This window comes from Grus americana, chromosome 7 (genome assembly GCF_028858705.1).
Source record: "Grus americana isolate bGruAme1 chromosome 7, bGruAme1.mat, whole genome shotgun sequence".
Lineage (NCBI taxonomy): Eukaryota > Metazoa > Chordata > Aves > Gruiformes > Gruidae > Grus > Grus americana.
Genome location: NC_072858.1, coordinates 4,204,761 through 4,232,615, shown reverse-complemented (window position 1 = coordinate 4,232,615; position 27,855 = coordinate 4,204,761). Strand labels below are relative to the sequence as shown.

The 27,855-nt window shown below is 39.9% G+C and overlaps 1 protein-coding gene across 5 annotated transcripts in view; it reads left to right on the top strand.

Annotated features, from left to right (window-relative positions):
- The first annotated feature begins 2,931 nt into the window (after window positions 1-2,931).
- Window positions 2,932-27,855, top strand: part of ZRANB1 (zinc finger RANBP2-type containing 1) — a 45,281-nt gene continuing 20,357 nt past the window's right edge. The window contains exons 1-3 of one of the 5 annotated variants that reach the window (XM_054831201.1): window positions 2,932-3,188; window positions 15,964-16,061; window positions 16,778-17,676. In XM_054831201.1, coding sequence (XP_054687176.1) covers window positions 16,863-17,676 — 814 coding nt within the window. In that variant the 5' untranslated portion in view covers window positions 2,932-3,188; window positions 15,964-16,061; window positions 16,778-16,862. Of the gene's footprint in view, window positions 3,189-3,440; window positions 3,682-4,575; window positions 4,700-15,963; window positions 16,062-16,777; window positions 17,677-27,855 lie in introns of those variants that run through there. The other 4 variants (XM_054831199.1, XM_054831200.1, XM_054831203.1 and 1 more) reach the window with 4 other exon arrangements.

Sequence of the window (27,855 nt, the reverse complement as noted above, 5' to 3'; positions counted from 1 at the left end):
TAGATGTGAATGAAGGAGCATAGTTTGGCTACGGGTTTATTCTGAGTTACAGAGGGCAGTTGCACACCCAGTTAGTGAAGGCACATAATCTCCAAGGCATGAGTAAATTCAGCTCCGCAAAGTTCCCAAAATAACATATTAAGCTGTCAAACGAGTATGACTGTTCCAAATTCCTTACTAGGGAGTTAAAATTTGTCCTTAATCTGGTGGAATAAAATTAAAATTTGGGGTGGAATGTAGGAAATTAGTACTTGCATAAAAGTTCTGCTACCTCTAACTAAAATAGAATTATCTTTCTGACATTTTTAGAAGAAAAAGATGGTAAAATACCAAATCTATTGAGAACTAGGTTATCAAGTCATGTAGATTTTGATTTCTCTCCAAATTAGAAGTCTGAAAGCTATTAGTGGATAAAATATACATGTGAATATCAATGTTCTAAACCGCTGAAAGGTCATTCCTATTGTATTTTATTGTTTAAATCTAGAACAAATGGCAAACTCCTGCAAGATAAACCTGGCGGGAGATGCCAGCAGTTTTTTGAGATAAAGCCAAGGACATGGCCTCAGGAATATTATTGCCAACATTAAAAATGTCCGATAATTTGGAGATGCAGCCAAGATTCGCTTTTGAAACTACCAGATCTGGTAACTATTTTCAAATTCAATTTTATCACATGCTTTTGCCTCCACATCCTACACAGGTATCTGTTTCATTACTTGTAATGCTGCTGTTCTGCAGAAAAGCTATGTGGATATGAAAATCACTTGACTCTAGAATTCTTCAAAAATCTTCTTTTTTCAGTTGGTCATAATTTTTTCTTACATATGCAACAAGAGTCTTTGAAATTATATGAGTCCAGCTTCATTTAAGCTCTTTTCTGTGTTGTGAAAGTACATTACATGCTCCTCATGTGCCGCAGTGCACTATGTTTTGTTTAAAATATGTTTCTGTGATCATCAAATGGTTTTCTGACAGGTTTAGGAAATACTCTGGAAGAATTTGAAGTGATGTTTTCCCCCAAATTATATATTCCTTTTATTTTCATGCCTTTTTATGCACTCTAATCTATAACAATTATTTCTGGAAATTTCCCATTGTTGTCAAGTTGTGGCAGCATTTAGGATTTACCCCGCTACTTGTTGTTCGATTACATGACAGCTGTTCCATCATCTTGCTTAGATGCCAAGAGCAAGGGATACATTTTCTGAATTATTTCTAAGCACAGAGATGGCACAATTCCTTAAAATAAGGACTATTTCTTTTACATCTGGATCTTATATGTGGGTGTGTGAAAGAAAATACAGTTGTCTCCATCTTTTCTATAGCTAGTTGTTAGAATGGTTCCCAAAATGCAGACTGGGACCCAACTTGTTCAGTGGAGTCAGAAAGAGAATTTAGTAAATAAGTAGTCTGGGAGAGACAAATCACATTACCCTCCCCCCAAACAGTTTTTGATGTTTATAGGGAACTAATTTAATTGCAAATGGAGACAATTGTCTATTTCAGTCTCTGTAAGTAATTACATTTTACTTGTCCTGACTCCAGTTCTAGTCTTTTGCTGGACAAAGGGATTTTCTCTAGCGCAAGGCATCATTGCTCTGCTTGAGCATCTTGGGTGATTTGCTTTCATGCTGATTGAGTGAGAAGGGATGGATCCAGCTGATCAGAAGAGGATGAGTTTCCCAATGCAACACCTAGCTCAAAGCATTAGCTAACAGCGTCCCCTCTGTTGCCTTGGCTAGGAACAGGGAATGAAATCATGGAAATAAAAAGTGCTAGGACATCTAAGAAAGCCTGAAATAAGAAGTAGGAACTGCAGTGGGGGAAAAAAAAAAAAGTCAAGTATCATGTAAGACCCATGAGGGAAGAGTGAGGATGTGGGCAAATATGCTTTCTCTGTCAGTGAGCCTACAACAGCAGTTGAAGGAAGATGCAGACTCACAACTTTTGAGCAGAAAGCAAAAAAAAAAAAAAAAAGATTGCATATCCAGCACAAGGACTGAACCCAAGGGCTGGCAGAGCAGGTGTTGTTGGCCCCCCGAAGATGAACGGGTTATGCACCGCATGAGCACTACTTGGCTGAAGAGTCCTTCAGGCTGGGGTGAACATGCCGAACTCCAGCCCCACACACTCACCATGCTGAGTTAGAAATGGCTGGAATCGACGCACGGGGGAGATGGTGGTAGTTCATTTCCTAGCAGTGCTCAGAGAAACGTTTTGCCATGGAAGAACTGAAGGAATTAATGGGAATCTACCGAAGGCTGGGGGTTGTACAGCCTGGGCACAAGACCCTCTGTCGCCATTTTCTCTTTATTTATCATACGCCAGAGGTGTTTCCTGTCAGGACACTGGAAGGATCATTTGCCTCAGAAGTGGTATTTTTGACGGCTGCTGTCTGGCCACGTGCCATGGCAAGGAGTTTTTATGAGGGATTATTTCCATAGGAAACTCTATATTGATATACCACCTACGATCGTGGATGTCAAGCCAAGCGGACGCTCTTGTTCCACTCCCAATGCACTCCGTGCACTATTCTCAGTCGCTGTTGACCAAGGTGGGTCCCGCGCACAGGTTTGCCTCAGGGCGGGCCCTGGCGGGAGCGAGGGGCACCCGAGGCGGGGAAGCCGTTGGGGTGCCCGGGCAGTGTGAGGGAAAGGCTGCGGGCGAGCAGCCGGGAGGAAAGGCGGGGGGCACAGCCGGGGGGACCCCGGCGCTGAGGGCCGGAGGGGGCGGCGCTCCCCGGGGCGCCCGGCGGGGCGGGGCGAGCCCCGGCACCCCACAGCGAGGCGCCCCAGCGGCAGGGATGACATCACCCGTTCTTCCCAAAGAAGCGCGCTCCGATTGGTGGACGGGAAGGCGCAGGCTCCGCCAATGGGCGCCAGGCAGGGCGGCAGGCCGGGCTGACGTGCGGGTTCCTGGCCGTATGGGGGTTTATTTTGCTTTGGGCCGCTCCAGCCGCCGCCATTAGAGGAGCCTGGGGAGCGGGGCGAGAGGCTCCCCCCGCCGCGCCGAGTGGGAGCGTCCGCGTCCGCGGCAGCCCGCCGCGTTGGGAGAGACCATGTCCTGAGCGGGGAGAGGACGCCGCAGCCAGCGGGCCGGGGGGAGGGGGGGGGGGGGCGACGCGGGGCGCAGGCAGCTTCCAGTGCCGAGCGTGTGCCTGAGGGACGGCTGCCGGCGGCGGTGAGGTAAAGCCCCTCTCCCCTCCCCGGGCAGCGCTGGGGGAGGAGGGGGCGCTGGGAGGAACGGCAGACTGCCCCCCGCGGGGGCCCGGCGGCGGGGGCGAGCGGAGCCAGCCCTCCGCGGTTCCCCGGCCGGTGACCCGCCGGGATTCGCCCGGCGGTGGGTCGGAGCGGGGCGCTGCGGGGCCGGGGGTGGTATGGGGAGTCGCCTCCTCCGCGCCTCCTCCATGGCTCTGTGACAGGCTCGGGCCCCGCTGGAGTCACCGTCCCGCGTGGAAGGGGGGGTTCGCTTCGGCGGTAACCGCTGGCGGAGGGTCAGCCTGCCCGCCTGCCGCGGGATGCGGCGTTTCTCCCTCCGTCCCAGCAACGCCGTGTGTGTAAATGGTTTCAGCAAGCTGTGTTACAGCAACAAGAGTCTCGGTACAAAGGCAGGAAACTCTGATTTTTCTCTTGTGGCTGCTTCTCCAAATGCTGGGCTGCAGTACCTCAGTCTGCTGGGGTGAGATCATGCCTCTGCTGCCTCCCACTTCTTCCCCCCTCCTCCTTTTTTTTTCTTTTTGGATATGCCTGGTTTGATGTGTATGCTGTGGTAGAATAGGTGATGGGAGCTACTCGCTTGTGCCTGTGTGTTTTGGATAGCAGAACTTCCATGATGCTGTCTCTAGTACAATATCACCCATTGCTGCTACTTTATCAGAAATAAAGTAGTGTGGGAAGTATTTAAAAATCGAACTTGGTTTTGTGAACTGAAATTTTTTTAAAAAGAAATAAGAAAAGTTGCATTAATGAATGAGGGAAACCTTGGTAATCCACGCTTCCAGCGCCTTTCTGACTCTACCTTCACAGTCCCACACTGCGGCAGCTTCCTGCCAGGGTAAGGTAAACTTCTCTGCGGAGGTCATGGATGTGTCTGTGAGTCCTTCTTTTGGAGCGACAGAAGGCGTTCCTTCCAGCCCTCAACCCAAATCTCGAGCACTCTGTCCCCAGAGTGGGTGGAAGAAATGATGGGAGAAAATTAATCTGGGTCTCCTGCATGGCACATGCAGCACGGCTGCTGAGAACTTTTTGCTGCCACAGTGGCTTTCAGTGATAATAATGACAACTTTTTCTAGAATTCTTGGGAGTCAGTGTAGTAAACAAATGTTTGACAGCTTTGTGCTGTGCTTGAACAGTCTCTACTCACTAGCTACCCACTGTGTCATAAGTGGTGAAACTGGCATGTGAGTTTAATACATTGATATATTTGTTGATGCAAAAATTGAAAGGTGGGATGTCTTCTGTGTAATAATTTACTCCTTTCTCTAACACATGCTGTGTTAGAACTCATTCTGGTGTGAGCAGAACCTTGTAACAGTAGTTCAGGAGAGATTTGTTGCACTAATTTTGCTTTTCCTTCTGCTCATCTAGCATTTTGTCTCTGGTGACTGCAGAAGAAATTTGTGAAGCCCATTTCTTTTTGGTTGTTTTTTTCTTTTTTTCCTTTTTCAGTGGTTATTACTTGGAGAGGGAGAAAACAGGTAAGCAGCAGGAGGTGTTCTGGAACTCTTTTATTTGCCTCCTTCTGAAGGCCAAGTTGAATTGGTGTCTCAGCGTGCGGAGTCTAGCATGTCATATGTAAAAGATCACTTCTGATTTAAGTCTGTCACGGCATTAAAAGAGGATAATGCTTTTGGATGCGTTGCGTTTTGTAGGATTTGTGTAACTCTAATTATGTGGTGTAATTCTCTTGAAGAAAAAAGAAATTATTACCTTTACTTTTCTTACGCAGCTTAAGTAAGGACAGGCAGATGGGGATGACCGATGAGGCCATAATCTGTTATTGTAGAGTTGTATCCATTAGCATTTTCTCAGAAGTATAATTAAAAATATTAATTTAATTGGAACGCTGAGTGGCATAAAAGCATCAACGGGATTCATCACAGAAACATGACTTAAATTGGAGGCTAGTTAAAACTCAAAACTGGTCAAGGCATCATTTTCAGTCTTATTTAGCCTTGTGTATGGCCATTCTAATTGTACGTCATTTGATATTTAAATTCCTTGGGGACAGGAAATCCCATCCATCTTTGGTGTTCTTTGCAAGATGGATCTGTAAATAAGTCAGAAGTGTAAGTAGAAAATACTTTACTGATTGTATGGGAGGTTATTTTTAATACAGTCAATCAAATAATCAAATGTACTCTCGGGCACTTTAATGTGAGATTTACTGGCTCCTTCATGTGGTATTAACTTAGATGTTAACGTTTTTCTTTCTAGCTTCTCTTTGCCACATCAGTTTTGCACCAGGTTGAGATTGTGCAGAACTTTAGATCAATACATTCTTTATCGTGATGTACCATCTACTAATTGCAGCAAAAGCTTTAAACTGCTACCACCAATTCTGTTGGTAATCTATGCCCCTTCTTCCTGCCCCCAAATTTGAAGACTCTGTTATTTTGAGCTGTTCAAAATTTATGTCAACAAGTAATCCTCAGTTTAACTGCATGAATTATGAGCCACAATCTCCTGGTACTAAAATGGAACTAAACTTTAGTTTGGCAGCTGAAAATGGCTGGCTTAGCTGTAACAGAGTTCTTATATATATATATTTATATTTTAAGTAGTACTACATATGAAGAGGGAAATAAGGCAAAGTTGAAGAGAAAAATTTTTTTAACACAGCTGATGAAGCATTTACCACTTCACTTGTCAAATGTCATAGCTTGGTAAAATCAGTTAAATAACAGATAATTATAACTATCTAATGTCAGTTGAATGGATTTTGTATTACCTTAAAAAGAAAGCTTCTAATTAAGATCTCAAACATTTGTAATTCAGGTACTTTCCTGGTGCTTTTTTTCATAGCACTTCTTGCAAAGCTGACGTTACTTTAATGTGCACAGAATTGGATTGATTTTGTGACTGTGTTCATTTTTGCATCATCAGTTGCTGAAGCACAGCTTCTCATACGTATATAGTTAATTCTTTTTGAATTTTCTTGAAATATGAGATTAATAACAGGACTTATCTCTTTGGTGTCCAACAGTTAATATACTTTAAAAGAAGAACTGTAGTATTTCATAAATTCTGAGAACGCATTAGTCTAATAATACGGATGATTTTGTATTTCCTTTGTGCCATGGGCAGGTTTTCAGAAGCTCTGTAGGCAAACTGTAGCTGTATCTACCTGGTGTTTTTCAAAACAACTATTTTCCTGTGCTGCTGTCCCATTTGTGCAAAAATTCAATTTTGGTGAAGACTGAAGAGAGGAGAGGTGTGGAGGGGGTGGAGTAGGGAATGAGTGCAGTGATGTTCGAAGAAGGAACTGTCCTCCAGAGGAGGCTGGTAAGGAGACCTTGGTTCAAGAAAGCAGAAGGAATGGTAGTTGTTTGGTTTGGTTTTTTTTTTTTTTTTACAAGGAACATGGGAGGGTAATACACTGGAGTGGTCGTTGCCGGTGTGTGCAGAGCATCTCGCTGATGAAGCAGACGAGTTTGCAGCCCCTTTGCATCTTCTACTGTACAGCAGATATAATTAAGTTGGTATTTTTCCCTTTGTTTATTTGAATTTATCCTGATATCTGTTCTGCTTATGTAATAGTATCCGTAAGAACAATTTTTTCTTTTTCTTAATTCTAGTAAGGTGGATTTTTTTTTTTGCTGAGAATGGCTGCTAATTTTGCTTGTATCCACATGTGCATTTTAAATTAACAAAAGCTAGTACTTATAAGACACATGTTGGAGAAAGCACAGAATTTCATCTGTCTTTAAGGTTGAGTTCAGAATTGAACTGAAAATCCTTGAAGTAATGAGACCTGGGTACAAAATGAATACCAGACGTGCAACCTGCTGTCCAGAGGATGGGGGGACTGGAAGGATGAACCTGTGTCTATTTTTGTAGGTGTAAATAGGACTCCTTTCTGAAACTGTCAGTTGTGAGTAACGAGGCTGCAGTCTTTTCTCTTTTTCTTTTTTTCCCTTTTTTTTTTCTTCTTCTTTTTCCCCACTGTGCCATAAGCCAATACATTGTGATGTTTTATTCAGGTTATGTTTGTCATTATTTTTGTAAACAAATGCGAAAGTTTAAACATCTTCCTTGTGATTCTTTGATTTGGTTTAGCATCTAGTCTTGATTAGGTGATTTTAGTGAAACAAAAAAAAGTCTGAGTTACTGGAGAGTTTACAGACATTAAGAAACTTCTGCAAGTTATGTTGACATTCTGCTATCTTCTAGATATTCAGGAGTTAGCTTTCCTGAGCTAAAGAAAATTGTCAGAACCATGTTTTACCTGACTCTGGAAAGAAAAATAAACTTGAGTGCTCTGTTTTGTTTTCAATAAATTAGAACTACTATGATCAAGGAATCTTATAGTGGCTTTGACGTTGCACACACTTTTGTAGGTCCATTCATTTGAAAACCATGCAGCTCTTGATGCATACTCAGTTGATTATCTAGGAACATAAACAACTGTCATAAATTTCATAAATATGGATAATACTAGCAAAAAATAGGAAATTTGCTTTGTGCAGGTGATTGTCGGTTTATGAGAGAATCCTGTTTCTTGTGGTTGTAGAGACACATTGTGTAAGTGTTGACTTGTGCTTCTTTCAGGCTAATGGGCTTAAAAGTATTTCTCCCATCTCCATTCATCTTCCCACTATCTAAGCAGGGATTCAGTAGATGGCTGGCGTGTTTATTAGTTGCTGCTATCTGAGTACTCCCCTGAAACAGCTTCAGTCTACAGGTCTGAGCCTTAAGCATTCTGCAGTTTCACAGTACCATAAGTCAGGAGTATTTTGTACTAGGTGTCTTAACATTGATTGTCATTTATGCCTTCTGTCGAATGCGCCTGCGGGTTTGCATTTTGGCTACAAAGGCTTTCCCTTACTCTGTGCTTGTTGAGAAGCTTATTTTTATCTTGCTGAAGGGTTGGGGTGGTCTGCTGGACTATTTACATTTTTTTGACCTCTGCATTACTGTTTAACTTGGCAAGGATAAAAATAATTGTCACCTCATGGCTTTTAAACAGTTTATTTAAAGAGGGTTGTTCAGTGTTATCTCTAGCAGAAAGTTATTCCCACCCCCCCCACCCCCACCCCCCCCCCAAAAGCAGAAGGTTTACTAGTTTAGAGCTGTTACTCTGAAACTTTCTAGCAGCTCAGAGTACCTTGCAGTGATTTAACTTGGAGTTCTCGGATATGTATTATGAGCAAAATACAGATTACTAATACTAAGGTTAAAAATAATAATAATAAAAAGAACTGATATCACTCCTACTCTAGAAGGAGTTTGAATTTGTTTTCCCTGTGATATTTGATACTAGTTCTTTGCACTATGTTAAACAGCAACATACACAGTAGTGGTTTTTATGTGTGCTGTGATAATTGTATTTTTGCTTCTCTCTGTTTTTGTTTTTGTTTTTTCTTTTTTTGATACATTGCTGTCTAGCCAGTATCTTACGAAGAGCTGGATAAAATGAGTATGGCTTGTATGGCTTACTTGAACTAGAACTAGTCTTAAATACAGCCCAATTGCAAATGTGTATACCAAAGATGGTCCTTGACTGCATCTGAAAGTGGCTTGCCATTAATTAGGAGTAAAGTACACAATAGTGGATGTTGAGTGTGTGTTTCCTTGTTTCATTTGGAGGCAGGTGGGTTTTCTCCACCAAATGGTGAATCTGTCTGCATCTAGCCATGATCTAATTTATGGTCAGCTGGTATTGAGGAGGTCCAGGGGATAATTACTAGCTCTGAATGTCAAATGTACAGGTTTTAATATAATGTTCCTTGGTTGTTGGACAGGTTTAAGTGTTTTAGGTTTTGATTTCTGACTCCACAGCGTGTTTTCATTCAGGGCACGACATCTGGTTTTCCTCATCTTGTGTGAGGATGGCTGAGATCTAAACAAGAGTGAGTCTCATGCTTTAGGCATATAGTCTAAACACAGATAAACTATATTTTTGTGTTTGACCTTGCTTTTTATAAAGAATCCTCTTGTTCAACTTGTGTACTTTGCCCAATGCAAATGTCTTAAAAGTTAAACTTTAATGATTCTGTTGTGTTTTATTACGTATGCTTATTACTGTATTGTACATCTTCTCTTGAGTCAGTATTCATCTGTTGCTGACTGTTCATGATGAGCAGATTCATTAGATGTTGCTGGCTGTATTTATGTGAATGTTCTATCATAGCTCATTATTTTGAGTTACTTTACTTGGGTTTTGATTAGTATTGTGTGGGAGATGCTGTATTATGTAACTGTTGATCTGCTTACTCTCATTTTCCCAAATGGTACTGGTTTCTAAGTAAGCAGTTGTATTCAGTCCATCCTAATGTGTAGTAACTTCTCATCTAAATATTCACTTTTAATGGAGTTTAAAACGAAACAAAACAAAACCTGAAAAATGCAACTCTCTCCTGAAATAAGGAAGAGGACTGAATGGCAAGCCACTGCTCTTGTTTTTTTTACAGGCTATTTTCAGCAGTTAGAGTTTTCCTAGCTTTTAGTCACAGATTTAGTAGAGCTATATGTAGTTTGACCCATTTGAGATGAGTAACAAATAAAATGGAAAGTTGTACTTTGCAAGTTATGCAGCAGGGTTAACTGTAGTGTTCCAAGAGCACAGAAATGCTTCAATGGATAAACATGACAATAAAAAAAAGCAGAAAGAGTGAATGTTTATTATTGTCAAATATCTGTTAATTCCGTGATGAGTTTTCAGCTTTCGCAGTCTGTTTAGCTTAGGATGTAGACCAAACTATAAAGTTCACTGTCAGTTCTGGTATTTCAGATATCTCCTAAGATCTGTAACCTCCTGAATGTTTGAGTTCTTACTGCCTAGAATGTTTGCAAAATTAGGCATCCTCTTGCATTAAAACTGCATATAAATTCTCTTGCTTATGCAAAGTCAGGCTTTAAGGTTTATTTGGATGATAGCAGTTGGATTAGAAGTGTGTATAGAATATTGAAAAGAAAGCTGAAGCAAAATCAGCGTAGTTTTTCTGAATACGATACATACCTAATAAATAGACTTAAGATGCATTCAAATGAGATATGAATACGTAAATCAAAATTAAAGCAATTTTTTATTAATTGTGTGTAAGTGAAGTCCATAAGAATTCACCCAATGAACTGGCTTCTCAATGTTTTCATAAGTTACTACTTACTTAGAAGTTTTTTTTGTTAAGAGAACTGAATTTCTTGCAGCGTGTTTCTTGGTGAAAGATCAAGTCTTCTGGATTTTAACTAATTGCCCACTTAATAAGAGTAGATGAAAAGTTGTATGTAACAAAGGTCATATTTAAAAATCTGCAGTACAGAGTATTTGTTGACAGCCTAGATTATAAAAAGTGAGTTTTTAACATTTTTCTTCATTTAACATAGTAGGTTGTAAATACTTACTCAGTTATAACTAAAACATTTTCATGTTTTTTTCTTGTCTAGTGCACCATTGATGTTATAGTTTGTGTTGTGATTTACATAGCAGTGATTTGGTCTTTAATAGAACTGAGATTCGTGCCAACTTGATGGTGTCTTTCAAGACAGCAACATTCTTCCTGTCATCCTTGTTACTGGAAGCAAAGGAACAGCTCTGCTACTCGGAGGAGCAGAGGTGGTCCTTGTGTGTTTGGAGAGCAGTGCTCTTACTGGGATGAGGATGGGAAGGATAATGTAGCTTGACAAAAGCTTCTGTCTTCCAATATAGCTCTTGCTTTGTATCTGTATTTTATAAGAAAGAGGGTTCTGCATTCTGTAGCGATAGCTGCAGTCTGGGACCAGTTCCTACTGTCTGTGCTGCAAATAACCAGCTAGTGTTCTTTAAAGAAATAAAATATGAATAATAAAATATTATGAAATATAAGCAAAAACCCCCATCTCACAGAGCAGCTTGCAGAAAACGATTTCAACGCTCTTTTCATGAGATGACAGAGTATTTTCTCCTTTTTGCTGATCTGTTTGGGATGGATCCTTTCATTTTTAAAGAACTATCTTAACAGCTAAAGCAAACTATGCTTACTTGTTAAATTCCTTGCTTCAGTGTATTCGGGCTAACACAGAAGATGCTTCTACATTTGTGCCTTTGCAGTAATTTTTCCATTCTTTATTTTAATACTTAGTTACTGCCCTTACTGTGAAGCTTCCACATTTGCCGCTGATCTGATTTGGTTGTCCCACTGACAAGGTCAATGTTCTTAATGTTTTTTAAACTAATTTGTAGAGACAGCAGTGGAACTTACTGTTAGTTCCCTTCAAACTGTAGAAGCCTAGGTTCAAGTTTTATGCTTTTAGTATACTGATCTGTTGAGGCTTACACTGAGTTCTTGAGAAAGCAGTAGTGCAAGAATAGTGAGTAGTTGAAGGTGGAGTAAGTAAGTTTAGTAAGTTAAGAGCAGAAAGTGTCAGTAAAATTCCACCTTAGAAAATCAACTAAGGCAAATTTCATGTGAAAATCAATTCTTAATACTTGGCAATGAATTTCAAATTGGTTATTTAAAAATGCAAGTTGTTTTTATTGAAGTGTATTGACAGTGTGATACCTCACAAGGGTTCTAGGACCTCGATAACAAAAGTGAATTTGAGCCAGTTAAATAGCAGTGTCTTTTATGTAAGAAATCATTGAGGAGGTTTTCAGAGAGTTTACAAGTTTGAAAGAAACAAATAGGCCTTTTTGATTTAAGCTTGTGTACAGCTGTGTTATCCTCTAGACCGTCCTGCTGTCTCTATTTAAAAATTGGCAATTTTTTTTTTATGAGTCCCTTGGTACAGATTATGTGAGCTTTAAAAAGATACCGTGGTTAGAGTCAGCAAGAGAGGGGCAGTGTTTATAAATGTATTTGTTTGGAAACAGTGAAGTCAAATCATTGCAAAATATTCTGCAGTTTTACAGAACAAAACCACCTACAACTATCTGAATTCAGACTAGTGCGTATTTTATCATAACTAAGGTGATAAATCAGATGCGTGATTTTAACAGGTTTTTCTTTTACAGCTTTAATTAGAAAGCTTATTTGTGTATAAATGAACTTCGGTTTTCTAAGAAGTATGCTAATTTTTTAATGGATAATTGGAAGAGAACTTCAGGTAGTGATGTGCAAGGGGGAACATTTCTGAAAAGGTGTCAAATTATGCGGGGTTAATCATAGTCAATTTTTCTTAAAAAGCTGTTTGTCCATTGTGTATATATAAACTTCATAGGAACGTTATCCAGCTGTTAGTGAGCAATTACAGCTGTCAGATTGAGACCCATTCCTGGTTAGATGTACATTTAACTGTGCCATGTTTCATAATACATAAAGAACACAGTCAGTGAAGTGCTGCTGTTTGATCTCTTGCTTTGACTTGCAGTCTTTCAGAACAAGATGCTTCTGCTTATGTTGTTCCTCCGAAAGGTTGCTTCAGTGTTTGAAAATAAAACCAAATAAATTAGCCTGCTGTTCTTTTTGAACCAGGTTAAGAGAGGCAGCTACATTGGAGGGAAGGAGAGTGGATCTCTTTTGCCTTGCAGGTCTGGCTGAAAGCTTAAGTTGATACCAAAGTTCCCTTTTCCCTGTAAATACAGAAGCAATTAGCTTTGTTCAAAAATCTGAACACATGACAAAAAATGAGTTAAGGTGGGAGCATTGATTTGATCAGTATAATTACATAAGGTTTCTGCCAGCACAGACATAATAACCATCCCAGCAAAAAATCCTAGTGTAGACTGGTCTAAATGAGTGTCTGACCTGTTTACAGGGAAAAGCTTGATCGTTTAATGAAATGGAGCTCCATATTGCTCCTTGTTTAAGCCAAAGGAAAAATAACTTCTGGACACAGTGAATAATTAAATTGAGGGGAGTGTAACATATCCTGTCATAAAAATGTCATTTGAGGACTTCATTGTTTCTTCCCTATGTCTGTGTGCCGTTTTGTATTTTCCCATGCACCTAAAAAGAAGAATTTTCTTAAAAGTTGGAACAAAGCAAAAGAAAAATTTCTGATTGTTCTAGGTGACCTTTTCTGACTGGCTTTATTTAGTGAAAAGGTAGTCTGATAATGTTTTGATTTTTTTTTTTTCTTTGTTCCTTGATTCCTCGGAATTTAATATATCCTCCTCTCTAATATACTGAGTTACTCTACTAGTCTGTCCAGATGGTATTTAGTGCACTGTATAAACTGATCAATTGGAACTTGCTTGGAGTTTTGTGGGTTTTAATTTCTTGTCTGCTCATGCTTTTTGGACATTAAGGCATGCACCTGCAGCTCACAGTCACTGTTGGGCTATTTTTCTGTGAGAGGAGCTACTACATGATTCAACTTCTCCTCTGTGAAGAATCTAAAATAACAAGTTAACTTGAAGACAGAGTGGCAAAGAAGTAATTCTGAAAAAATGTAACAAGCTTCAAACTGCTTACTGGCTGAGTGATGATCCTGTATCACCGGTTAATCAGATAGTTCTGGTGTCTGGGGTGCAGTTTGGGGTCAGACCAAGACCTAAAAGTAAAAAAAAAAAAAAAAAAAAAAAAAAAAAAAAAGCCCCGAGATGTGAAAGTGCTAAATTTCCTGATCTAGCTGTGTCGTAGTGGGTGTTGTCAGAGCTATCAAAGAAGAGAAATTGCATTGCTCCGTTGAGCCTTTTTATATTCTTTACTTCATAATAACCTGAGGCCTTGTGTTCGGAGGTAGTGAGCTCATATCTCAGAGGCTTTCAAAGCTGTGGATACTCAGTCTCTCTAAGAATTATGTCTGAAAGTGTGAAGCTTTTTAAGGGGTGCAGAGAATAACTGCAGCTAAAAACCTAATCTCATGATATATATGAAAGCTTTTCTGTAACACAGTATGTACTGTGCTATTTAGTTTCATAAATAGTATCTGGCTATTTAGATTGTTTTTGCAACCAGCTGCTTTTCAACTTGAGCAGCAATCTCCTTTCCCAGTCTTAATGTCAATAAAACAGATGAAGCTTTGTTTTCTTGCCCCATCCCAAATGTGGGTTGGGATTTGTTTGCAGTGAGAACTGCTGGATTTAAGGCTTTACAAACTAGGGCAGATAAGAGACCATTTGCAGTTACAGATCCCTCTTGGGCTTCATCACACATTGTATGCTGATCTAGCTTTTGACTGAAAGCATTACCTACTTGAAACATACCAGCTTCTGCTCAGGTAGAAATTATTCTCAAGCTTGGATTGGGCATTGAAGCCACTTTCTGGTTGTCCTTCGTAGCACAAGTGAAACTGCTCTTGGTGGTTCTGGTGGTGGCAGTTGGCAGGTGCATGGATGGTACGCTGCTTCCTTCTCTTTTCTGAAAACCGTGTTCAACTGTCTTAAATACCTAACTAGAATATGTTAATATCTCGGAAAACTCTCTAGTGTTTATAGAGAGAATAAGCTTATTAAGAAATGTTGAAGTCATTGGGAATTGGCCAGGGGGAGGAGAGCCATGACTGAATGGAATAGATAAATCTAGCATATAGTGTACTTATGTAGGAGGCGTTTCATCAAAGCTTTAGTTTGTTTATGGAGTAGAGAAACTGTTTTTCCTTCAAGTTTCTGAAAAGTCGTCTTTATGAAGTCACCTTTAGAAAAATCAAGTTGACTTTGTATTCTCCTGTATATGTGTGTATTTTTGACTTGTTATAGATATGGGCACCCTAGTACGGTCTCGCTTCTTTTTTTCCCATTATGCATGGGCATGGACATTTATGAGGAACAGTGGAGGGGAAGCAGTAGGAAGTCTAAGTGCCTTCTCAGCACATTCCTTAGTCTGACACAGTTTTATAACATATAGGTGGGAGTGAAGTGCTCTACAGGCTGTTCAAACAAGTAATATTAGAACCCGAGCTTTATGAGAAAGCTTTATGTGTTCCTGATTGCTCATCTCTTTCGTGCAGCATAAATATGGATCACTGCTGAAAAGGATAGTCCTGCCCTCTCCTCTGTCCTGGCCATGTGATAGCCCCTCATTCATGCAGCCACCTGATCTGGTGAATAGATCAGAGTCGAGCTGTTGGAAAAAACCTGCGCTGCATGCTGGAATCCTCAGAAGGGAGATAGTAAGAATAAGGGTGACAAATTGAAGTGGGCATTTAGCTATGCCTTGGTAGAGCAAGGTGTGTGTGAAGGGATTTCAGTGAAGAATGTACTAACTCATAAAACATTTCCTAATTGGAGAACAGGTATAAACTAATTTTTAGTTTGATGTGTCTAGTTTTGAATTTAATCCTATTGCATAACTTCTCTTTTGAGCTTTTGTTTACTAGACTCTGGGTGGTTTTGTTAGCCAAGAGAGTTGCAATATGATGAATGAGAATAGTCATTCAATTGATATGACAAATTTTGTATTTTAAGCAGTTTTGCGTGCTTAAAAATAGCACATAATTGAGCCTCGTATGTTGCGTAAGGATTCTGTAGTAAGGGAGGAAATAGACTGTGTATATTTTTCTATTTGTCCTTTATCTATCTGCGTCACCCTTTCCCTCTATTATGCCTTCTATGCAAACTGGAGGGGATCAAAGCTTTTTTTTTTTTTCCTTCCCCATCCTAACTTTCAGATTGCAGTAAGACTGTTTATAGCTGCTTTGGTGTGAACTTGACGTTGCTTGGATCTACTTCTTTTACTTCAGCAGATCGATCACCAGTGTGGCAACTGGTTCTTTATAAATATTGTATTTTAATGACTCTATATGTTAGTCTCAGCCAGTCGTGACAGAGTTGAAACAAGTAAATTGGGATCAGAATAGGTGTGGCATTTAATTATTAACTTTCTGGTTACTCAGGTCCAGTAGGAAACCTATAATGAGTCTGTTTTCATTTTGTTTACAGGAATAGTTATCTGCTTAGGCTCATCCTTCATATTTGGCAATCTGAGGAAAAGGTCTGAGCCAGCATGAAGACAGAATCCCCTCTTCATTAGAGAAAAAGTGAGTTGGAATTGGACTGATATCTGGATTTGTAGAATGAAAATACTACGTTAGCTTGTCAACACACACGGCTTGTGCTTGCTTCCAAGTGGTGTTTTAACTTCATAACACTACTGTTACAAGTGATGTCCAATCAAGGCCTAGTCTTGGTTAAGCACATGTATAAAATATCCAAATATATGTATTTTATGTAAATTCCTACACACTACTTTTCCAAAAGAACTGCTTACTCATTGTATAACTACCCACCTGATACGCTCCTTCCTTCCAAACCCTGTGAGGTCTTGCACTAGGCCTCATAGGAACACGAAGTCTAGATCCTTTTTCTTGTACTGCTGTATTCATACTTAGTTTTATTTTAATAATTGATGACTTGTTTCTGTGGCTGTACTAGTCACTTTTCCAGTGTTCTTAGTGCTTAATGTATATCCGTTTTCTCAGTTTGTTTTGGAAGCCTCTGTTCAAATTTAAGAAATTCCAGAAATGCAGGACTGAGTTTTCATTTCTGCACTAGGAAATCCTGAATTCTGCACTTAAAGTGCTGTTAGCTCAAGTCTTATCCTTTTCATAGTGTTTTTCTCTTCCAAATGTTTTAACAGTACCAAGTAAAAAAGATTGCCTGTTTGCCCAGCCTGATTTTTATATTTGATGCAGTACACATCAACTGGGTTAAATCTCATTTACTTTTTTTTGTTTTTTTTTTTGTTTTGAAACAGAGCTCCTATGCAACCATTGTGTACTAATGATGTATTCTGATTACTTAGCTTTCTGCCTGACGCAGTTCATTTCAAGAAGTGCACGATGACAGAGCGTGGAATTAAATGGGCTTGTGAGTATTGTACATATGAAAATTGGCCGTCTGCAATCAAATGTACCATGTGTCGTGCTCAGAGACCTAGTGGAACAATTATCACAGAAGATCCATTTAAAAGTGGTTCAAGTGATATTGGTAGAGACTGGGATCCCACAAGCACTGAAGGAGGGAGTAGTCCTTTGATATGTCCAGATTCTAGTGCAAGACCAAGGGTTAAATCATCTTACAGTATGGAAAGCGCAAATAAATGGTCGTGCCACATGTGCACATACTTGAACTGGCCACGAGCGATAAGGTGTACTCAGTGCTTGTCTCAACGTAGGACCAGGAGTCCCACAGAGTCTCCTCAGTCTTCAGGTTCTGGTTCAAGACCAGTCCCTTTTTCTGTTGATTCGTGCGAGGAATATAATGACAGAAATAAACTAAACACAAGGGCTCAGCACTGGACTTGTTCTGTTTGTACATATGAAAACTGGGCGAAGGCCAGGAAATGTGTTGTTTGTGATCATCCGAGACCTAACAACATAGAAGCAATAGAACTAGCAGACACGGAAGAGGCTTCTTCAATAATAAACGAGCAAGACAGAGCTCGATGGAGGGGAAGCTGTAGTAGTGGTAATAGCCAAAGAAGATCTCCGCCTACAACCAAACGTGAATCTGATGTGAAAATGGACTTCCAAAGAATTGAATTGGCTGGAGCTGTTGGCAGCAAGGAAGAACTTGAAGTTGACTTCAAAAAACTAAAGCAAATAAAAAATAGAATGAAAAAGACTGACTGGCTGTTTCTAAATGCTTGTGTTGGTAAGTTGTTTGTTGCTACCTTATACTGTTATGCCTGTGGTTAGGTATTTTGAGAGAATGAAGAATTAAAATGTAAACTTGACATTTGATTTCAAAATAGCCTTTTTTTTTTTTTTGTTAATCTCTGCATTTTAATTTAAAAAAGTAAACTAGTTGTAGAAGTTCCTGAGATAGCAGCTGCTAAGAGAGGGTGCAGAGTTCATCCATAATCTGAACAGGGTTAGACATGTTTCCCAACTACGCTTGGACTTTATTGACCTTTTGTAGGAATGGATATCCTTGTAACCTAATCCTGTTGTTCTATGTAGTTGTCGAAAGGTGGTAAAATTACAAAACCAGTCTACAGAACAATGTAATGCATATAGTACTGTAAAAAATGCCGTGACTGGTTAATTAAAATGACTCTTCTTTTTTGCTATGGCAAGATATGCTAGTAGAATCAGCAGCTGCAGCTTGAGAGTATTTGTAAACAGTGTATAGCTTGCAACAGTACAAGATGCTCTGTCAGACGTTAAAAATAACACCAAAATATGTAGCTCCAAGAAACTGCATGTGTAATACTGACCTTGAAAGTAATAATGTTATATTAATACAGATACTGTGTTGTAAATGTTTACAGGCTTTCTAAAAGTATTTTTGTAGTCAACTGCTTCAAAAAATTCAAATACCAATTTTGTTTTGTATTTTAGTGCTTTCCTAAGGAAATTCTGGATAATTCTCCCAATGCTGTTAAAGAACAGAGACATGTGAGAGCAGGGTTTTCTTCAGTTATTGACCTTGTGAGTTAACTTTTGTGCTGTAACTTCCCAGAAGCAGATATCTTGTGCCCTAGCATACAAGCAGGTTAAACACTTGAAATACACGACTATTTTTAGAGTAAAACACTTCATTTGAAACTCTAGCGCTACCAGTATGTCTCATACTGTTCCTTAATGTTTCATGAAGTCACTTCATGGTTGTTACAGAAAAACTACTTTGCGGAGCTGCTTTATTTAATGTATTTGAGCAGGTGTAAATGTTCTTATGGGTATGATGGGTTTGGTTTCTCTGAGCTGATAATTAGTTCATTTTTGTGTTGCATGGCTAGTTGGACATTTCCTTTTGCAAACAGTTAGATGCCTCAATATTTCTTGATACCTTTAGCTCCTTACCTGCTAGCAGACACGCAGTGCTTTTTCCTTCTGAAATGAAGCAATTGAAATTCTGTATGGTATTTCCTAAGTTATTGAATACTCAGAATCAATTGTTGGAGGTCATTCCCATGCCTTACCAGCATCTATCTTGCATTCTCATAGCAATTGTATTAAACATTAGGGTTTTTTCCCCTCTGCTTTTTGAAAAGTGATTTTTTTTTTTTTTTTGGCCTATTCCAGTGTTACTTAAAATACTTCACACTTTTGGATTTAATCTGTGTGGAAGCAGTTCTGTTTATATTTAAGAACCTGAGTTTTGCAAGTGTTGCTTGTCACTATACGATTGTACGTGAAACTCAAAACCATGTTCATAGAAATTTTGTAAAGCAATAATGATCTGTTTCTTTTAAAATGAAAATAGTTTGAAGGGATCTTGAGATCTTGATGAGAAAGCCAGTATGCAGATGGAGTTGTGTGCTGATTCTTAACTACTGTTCTGCTGAAAGGTTTCATGGATTCCTTCCTGTAACTTAAAAAATTACTATACCTCACCTTTTATGTGAGGGGAAAAATACCAGCAACCAAACCTGTTAATTATCAATCCTTCGTTTCAGAATTTCATTTTGCATATCACAGAGGTCATATTTTTCCAAATACTCCTTGTAGCAGGAGTAACCTTAGGAAGATTGATGAAAGCCTCATAGATTCTTATATATTTGTCTCTGGATGTTTTGCAGATTGTACCTATATTGGAAAGATATACCAGTTTAACCAGTAATTTTAAAAGCAATAAGCCCCATTTATGCTGGTTGTTTTGTTGTCTTAGTGCGTCATATTTAAAATAATTTAACTGTCAATTGAACAATTTTGCCTGAAGCATATGTTCTTGCAATTGAGATCAACTGAGTTACTGTGACTTAGTGAGTTACTGCTTGTTAGCCAGCTGGAGCTCTTGTGAGCTTTTAGCTGAGCTGAACACTTGTCAATCTTTAGCCAAACCCAATTGTAAAACGAGACAAGTTCCTGTTAAATGTCAAGTAAGTTTGTGAGAATTGCTGGAGTAAGAGTTGGTATGTAGTCTGTTACCATAGTCCAGCTGACAAGTGGTGGCTTGTTAGGATTCGGTAACTTCTGTGCACCTCTAAGTTTAAACTCAGTCAGTTGCGGAGGGTCCATTTGCTTTGAGTCGATCTGATGTGGGAGAGATGTATCAATTTAAAGCTTTTTGGATGTACAAAGTGTAGCTTTCCCTGAAGTTAAAAATAAAGATTAGTGGAGTAGGAGTAATTCTTGGCAGACTGGTTATTCTTTTTTTCTCTTAGAAGATACTATCTTTCAGAAGGTACCAAGGAAAATGTTTGATATTTTAGGACAGCTGTTTACTTGAACTGCCTCTTCTCATCTCAAGTCTAGTATAAAATTCTTTTTACTAGATTTTAAATTTAATGTCAAATTTAATTAAAAACATGTATCGGACTGGTGTTTTTCGCATTTGTTCTTTTTAGCTGAAACATGAAGATAGATGTGTATCTTGTGTGGATTTAGAAAAGTACCTGTGTGTGTGTGGGTGGGTTTTTTGTTTTCTTGGAGACACCTGTTAATGCTCTTTCTACGTCAGTGAATAAATACACCATGAAGGCTTCTGTTCCTTGCAAATCTAGGCTGTGCAAAATGTGATGAGTGCAACTCTTGCATTTCAGCATGGATTGTTTCCTTGATGGAGGGTATCCTTTCCAAATCAGAAGGATTAGTGGCATTCCCCCCTTTCAAACTCTGCAAGTAAATATACTTGAATGTTTTTGTTATTGACTTGGGTTTTGCAGCAGTGGATGTATCTGTCAAATGATCCTTTCTCAAAAGGATGAGATTTTAGAACTGATTAGTTAAAATTTATTAAAATCAAAGCAGAATATTTAATAAGTATGGCTGTTGAATAACATGACTTGCTACAGTTTGTAATTTTTCATTGTAATTCAAATGGCTTCTGCAAGGACACCAGTGCATTCTACTGTACTGGCCTAGTACAAGGTTAATGTGAAGTCCAGGGTGACTGTCATTTCTTGGGGGGTAGGGCTCATATATATTCAAAATAGAGACAATGGAGCTTGTCTGTAACTCAGGGTAGTTGAGCTACAGCCAAAGAGACTGTAAGAGAGGTTTGGTGGCCTGTGGGACTTCGGGAATTGGATGTGTAAGCAGAGCAGTACTGCCGTGGGGCCTGGTGAAGCTGGTCACAGCTGGCTGTGGATTTAAGTAGTACAAATGGGTGAAGATGGTCATGGCTGTAAAACCTTCCTAGCATTCAGAGTTTGCTTGGGGCTTACGCTTCAGTACTTACTGAAGCTTCCCCTCTCCTGGCACTTCAGGGCTGGGTTCTGGTGGTGCTAGCAGAGTGCAGTTGCTGCAGGGCACTGCTGGGGATTCTGGGGTTCTGTCTTTAACTCCTGAGCTTGAACTGTAGCCCACAGATTTAAATTAAACTGCATTTCTTCTCCTCTTCCTTTCTCCTCCAATCCTGCTTATTAACTGCTGCAGGAGAGCATGCTCTGCTGTCAGTTCAGGTCAGTAAGCTACCATTGTGGCCCAGACTTTCCAGGGTGGGGATGGTGGCTCCAAAACTGAGTAGACACGCATTCTTCTTAGCTGTGTGAAAGAAACAACTCAGAGTGTGTTTCTTAAACAAATCCAAAATATTTAGAGCAATCTGTAATGAATCTTGTTGTGCAGTGCATCCTTAAAAGGACTGTTAGTTCATTCCTAGTATTCCTACATATGTGTCTGCTTTGTTTTTCCTTTAAAGTCGACTACTTTATCTCTTTTACAGGTTGTGTTTTTGTTTTTTTTTTTTTTCTCTGTCCTTTTCTCCCTTCAGTTTTCTGAAATAGTGCTGAATGTGTTACCCAAATGTTCTGTCCAGATTTAGGTATGAAGTTGGCTGGGCAGTGTCCCAGACTGCTTTGCAGCTACAGAAGAGATGGAGGCCACCTCCCGATCTGTGTCTTGCAGAACATGTGGCTCTTCACTGTCAGCAAAGGCAGCCTGAAGGCACTGACGTACCAAGGTGCTTTCAGCTGGCACTGCTGCCAAAGCACTCCTAGCTGCTTGTTTCTGTCCTCCTCCTGGTGTAGTTGCATGCCAGCCGATGATGAAGTGTGTCTGGAAACTAATCTTGCTAAAAATGAAGGTTGTTGAGCTTAATTAGGGGATATTCTGTGGTTGGTTTGTTTGTTTGTTTTGCTGTTTTAATAAACCCAGTCTGGTTTCCTCATCACATCCGTGGTAGAGCTAAACTCTGGGATGGTTTATGCTGTAGTAAGGGAGTGGGAAGTATATGGGTGGGAACAAGCTGCTGGAGGCAGCACCAGTTCCTTGCTGGTGTCAGCTTGAACTGTTTGGGGAAGTATAGCACGAATTAGTCACTGGCCGGTGATTACCTGCCACGCTGGCCTTGGCTGAATCCAGCAAACAGTGCCTGCTGGGATGTCTGGGGGGCAGCAGTCCCTGGAGTGAGCTGTACAGCCTGGCCTCCTTTCCCCCTTCCTTTGTGATACTGAGAAGTGTGACTTGGCATATGTCTGCTGAGCCAGGTAACAATGATCTAAGCTTACAGCTTTCACCTGGATAAGGAATCTTGTTGTATTGTTATCTGTGTCCTATATATGTTATAATGCCTTTACATTTGTGTATGTGTGCGCATATCTTTCAGTGTAGGTAAAACTCTGTATGCAAATCTAGACTCCTGAAACACACTTTTATTTTGGTCTCTTGACTACTTTTTTAAATGCTGAGTGATATTTTGTGCTAAAAATAATTGAATAAATGATCAAGTTAATAGTTATTTAAATGTGCCTCGGAAGCACTGATGGTTAACTTTAATATCATTATTTGCCACTGTCCAGCGACCAGTCAGCTGTTAATGTGACAAGGGGTGTGGATACCTCTGACAGAGGGCATAAGGGCATCTTTCAACAGTTGTTCTTACATATATGCTGCTTTGTCTTGAAATGATATCTTAGAAACATACTATGTAGACTGTGTGTAGGTGTAAGAGCTGTTAGCATTGAAAAAAGAACAGGCGATAGTCGTACTCTCATTCATTGGATGGTTTCAAGTTGAAGGTACATATTTTCTTGGAAGTTGTTTACTTATTTTTAAGCTGATGCAAGTTGCTGAGCTTGAAGAATTTAAAAAAAAATTGTAAACAGAAGGTTCTGTCTCAAGCTGCCATTACCTAGAGAGCGACCTGCTGTTGAGTGTGTGCTATTACTAACAAGGGAGGTCCTGGAAATGAAGAAAGAGGAGAATGAACTGAAGGGTGTGGTTAGAGGCCCATAAAGGTTTTTCAGACAATCCTTCTCTTCTGTATTAATTGATGTGTCATATTTACTTGCCAGAGCGTTCTTCCTCTAAGAGGAGAAATTCTTCTCAGACCAACTGTTTTTGGTGCTCAAAATTCTGAAATGGAGTAGTTATAATAAAACTTTCTTTGTGGCCACTTGATGTGCCCCTGGTGAATAGTTGGAAGAGGGCGAGGGCTGAGCTCCAGAGAATGCAGCTTGCGTGGTCAGACCACAGCTCCTTGGCACTCTTGGTGCTGGAGGAGTGGTAAGATTTTTAACAAGTATCAGAATTAGGTTTTAATGGGCCAGCTGATCAGCCCCTCACTTGCTGGAAGGTCATCTTGGCACTTAAAGCGATCTTAGAATCGGTCTGTAGATGAGTAAATGAGAGCACCTATATGGTGTAGACCACTTGTGATTGTAGCAGAAGAGAAGCAGCACAGGGCTCCATGTTTCTGATCTGGTGGATGTTGGTCAGTTGAGAAATTTGCCTTCTGTTACCAGGCAGTTCAAGGAATAGTGAAGTTGATTACAATTGTCCCGCATCTGAGGCACAATGACCTCAGATGAAGTGGTCATAAGATGAAGTGTTCCCTTTTGTAGTCTACTCAAATCTGAGAACACATTGTTTACTGTAGCATCGCTACCTCCTTGAATCAAAGAAATCACAAATCTTTGGGTTGTTGAGATATTCTATCTGAACAGTCATCTTCACACTCTTCCATTAATTTAGCAAAAAATGTATTTGTTTTAGCAGTTATATTACTGAAATTAATTCTCTTTGGGTTTGCTTGTTTCATTTCAGCTTAATCCTGTTCAACACTTTCAAAGATTCAGAATGCCTGCCCTGTAGTATATGCAGGACTGCATATGTGTCTCTTACACAGTGATGCTTTTAGAATTTTTGAGGGTCAGGAGCCTACTGCAGAACTGGGCACTGTAGGCTGCCTGACCCACTGCTTTTTGTTGCTCTGCAATTGCTTGTTTATCTCCACAGCAGCTCAACTGAGGTATTGCTGAGGAACTTGTAACTAAATTGACAGCAAATGTGGTTGAAGTGAGGTCCTGACCAGTGAAGGCAATGCTGCTGCCCAGTTCTGTCTCCCCCAGGCCGTCTACTGCCCCGTAGATAAATGGCAGAACTGCATCAGTCTGTTTGAAAGAATTTGCCTAGTTCATTTGCAGGTTGTGCCAGCCAGTGCGCTCCAGAACTATCAGAAAGATAGTGAAGTAAATAAAGGCTGCTGCTCTGGTATTTTCTCTGGAAACTTTTACATCCGGCTGTTCTGAAGTCACTGGAACTGTGCGATTAGAGCAAACAGGATTTAGTTTTCTAGATAGGCTTGTAAGCTCTTGCGTATTTTCCAAGTTTACTTAACTGTAGTAAACCGATGAATATTCTTATAATAATATAACAGTAATGAATGTTGTTCTAAAGAATAAATTTAATAGCATCTTAGCTGAAGTAGTTTGGTTTTAGTAGCTGGGCTAATTACAGGCTTATTAAATATGAGTAAAGGTAATGTCTGATATCTAATGAGGAAGATGGTTGTAATGGTTGTAGCAGGAAAAAATGCAGAATCAAGATAGTACAAATAGTTGTTATTGGGTGATTAATATTTTTTAAATTTAGTCTTTTTAAATAACATTCTTAATCTCTATTGTGTATCTTCTCTTGTATACCGAGATAGCACATACCACGAATATGCAACCTGTAGGAGTCTGGGCTTTACTAGAAGAAGAAAAAGCCTCGGCTCCCGGTGCTGTGAAGGACTATTCCAGTAAGAGGAAGTGCCTGAATTGCAAATGGGAACACAGTGGAACCTGTAAACGCAGAATACTAACTTGCACTTGTATTTCCTTGTGACTTGGGTGCAGCACTTGGCATGCTGTCCTGTCACTTAGGATGTCAGGCTATAGTAATGCGTTTGTGCATTAAGCAAAGCAAAACTTCTTGGGGGACACACGCAGAGTGGTGTCTTCAGTTGCCACACCAAACTAACATTTCTGGAGTTCACCTTAAAGAAAAGCTATTCTTGCTGTGGATCAGAAGTAGCCATAGAGTCATCAGGATCTCTTTGCATTTGTATAGCCCTTGTAACTAATCAGAGCTGTGCCCTCACAGGAGGTCTAGCTGCTGGAGCGCTTGCGGGTGCTGTGTGAACAATCTTCAGACAAATGCCACTCTTCCTTTTGACATTTTAACAGTCTGAGGAATGCAGTGGGTGTCAGTGGGGAATAATCCAACTGGCACGGCACCGTATCAAAACACAATTCAAAGGCTGCCTGTGTAAGTAATCAGGCACTTGTGTGTTATGAAATGTAGTGAATTAGAACATCAGTAAATATTTCTGTAATATTTCTTGTAAATAGTGTTTTGTTACGCTTTATTTAAATAGACTTAATGAATTGGAGGCTCTCATTCATCTGACAGAAATCAAAGCCATTGTAGGAATGTGCCTCCTATTGTCAATAAAAGCATATTAAGACCTCATTTTGGAGTGGTGATAGTGAATTTAGGAATTGCAGGCAGTTCTCATGAATATTGCATGTAGGCAACTTTACTCCATAGTTTTGGGGCAAATTTGTGTTTTCTGGTTCAGATTTTTGGCAATCTGCCTGTTATTACTATGTTTTTGCTCAGTGTGCTCTGCAGCCTTGGATTGTACTGCCTGGCGCTGCAAGCAGGCTGGCACCTGATGAGCTGTCAGGAATTTTTTCCTGTTCTTTTGAAGCGGCTAAAATGGAGTAGATGTTTGGTAGAATGAGTAAAGAGAAATTTGGACTTTTCTTGCTGTGGCTGAGAGGGGCCAGCGAGGTTTGTAACGACCAGAGGATACAGGCCCTGCAGTAGTGGTACTCTGGGTACTTGGGTCACAGTATTTCAGCGCGGTTAGCACCAGACATTACAGCGTGCAGCAAGTTTGCAAAAGGAAGCTTCTGATAAGGAAATAAACTTCTAATGTGCTCTGTGCAAAAAAAATTACGCAGAATGAGCTCTGCATGGTTTGATTTTGTGTGTCATGTTTATCTGTTGAGACTCCAGTTACAAAACAGTTAGTGCATCCAGAAGTGAGTTTGTCTGAACTTGATCTAAAATTTTCCTGATGCTTTTTGTCCTCCGCCCCCCCCCCCCCTCCCCCCGCCAAGTCATCTGGCTGTTTGGATTAAGGGATGGAGGATGACCAGATACGATGCATGCACATGGTCACATTGCCATCTCTCTGTGAGCTCTAACTGTGCTAGTTTGATGTGTCATTTAGCACACCATCACTCTTCGCTTCTAGATAGGGTGTTGCCAACCCTGTACCTAAAACACATTTACAATCTCAATTTTTTTAAATAAGACCTAGAAAGCATGCACAGTTTGCCTGTTTTTGATGATTTGCCTGTTATTGATCTTTAGCTTAAACCTCAGCAAGGTTTAGAAATGTACTTTTTAAATGACAGCTTATATAATAATTTTAGTAATTAATTCTAGGACATGGGGCTTTTAGGAATGTCAAGTATTGCAAGACGTGGGAATAAACTGCGAGAACTGGCAGTGCTGCATACAGCACATGTCACTGATTTGGATCCTTCCGGCAGCTTGTAGTAGTTAGCGCTTGAAGGCATTGCCAAACCTCACATGACTGCCTCGCACATCAGTCTAAGACCTCACTTGTTGCTGAGGTTTGGTTAAGAGTGGGATAATAAGAAATTGCCTTAGCAGCTGAGGGTGGGGGCTTAAAAGAATTAATTACAAATATGAATTGACCCTGTGCTGACTTAGAGCTGTAGTAGTGCATGCTACTGCGTAGTGTGTATGTGGCGGCCTGCCTGACTGGAGCTGTTATGATTATTTAAGTCTGATCATCTGTCATTGAAAGATCATTTTTGGGATGTTTGTTTGAATTTTGACATTAGTGTGGGATATTTGGATTGTCAGGGTGGCCACCTACCAGTCTTGGGTGGTCTTTGGTATGTTTGTCATTGGGTGATGTGGAAGGTGCAGGTGTGATAACAGGAATCTTTCCTTTGTCAATAGAAGTGGTTAAAATATAAAAAGGTATGAAGTGGCTATTAGTTTTTAACAAGATGTCCTTCCTAAATTAATATAATAATAAAAAATCAAGGGTGTCGTAAGATAGAGAATCGGCCTCCCCTGTGGGGATTCATCTTCCCCTGTGGATTCTTGGATTTGCTAACAGGTCATCTTGTGCCAAAGCTGTAGTATAACTTGTTTTAAGAGGGCACATCATGAGAAACTGTCTGACTTTGATATCTATGTATACATACATAGCTACCCCCCCCCAAAAAAAAAAAAATCAACAATAAAAACCAACAAGTCAGTTTGCTGCATTTGGTTGGAACAATACATCACAAGCAGCCTTGGTATTGCCTTATCAGTGGCATAAATGCAATTGCATGGAAATAAAGTGCTACACTTGGCATTCTTGTTATGGATACAGCATATATTGACAAAACTGTACCTTTTGCTTTGATATGTTTTAGTTCCACCCAGAAGTGGAAATGTCACGACAGGAGCACAGCTATGTTGGTGACATCCTGTATTCCTTTAATGCACGTTTAGGAGAATGTTGTGAAACTCTGATCAGTGAATTTTCAGTGTTCATTTCCCTTCCTTGAAGTAGCTTTTCTCCATTGGTAGCAACTCTTTTATTTTAAATAACATATTTTTTTTTTCATTGGCAAAGTTCTGACTC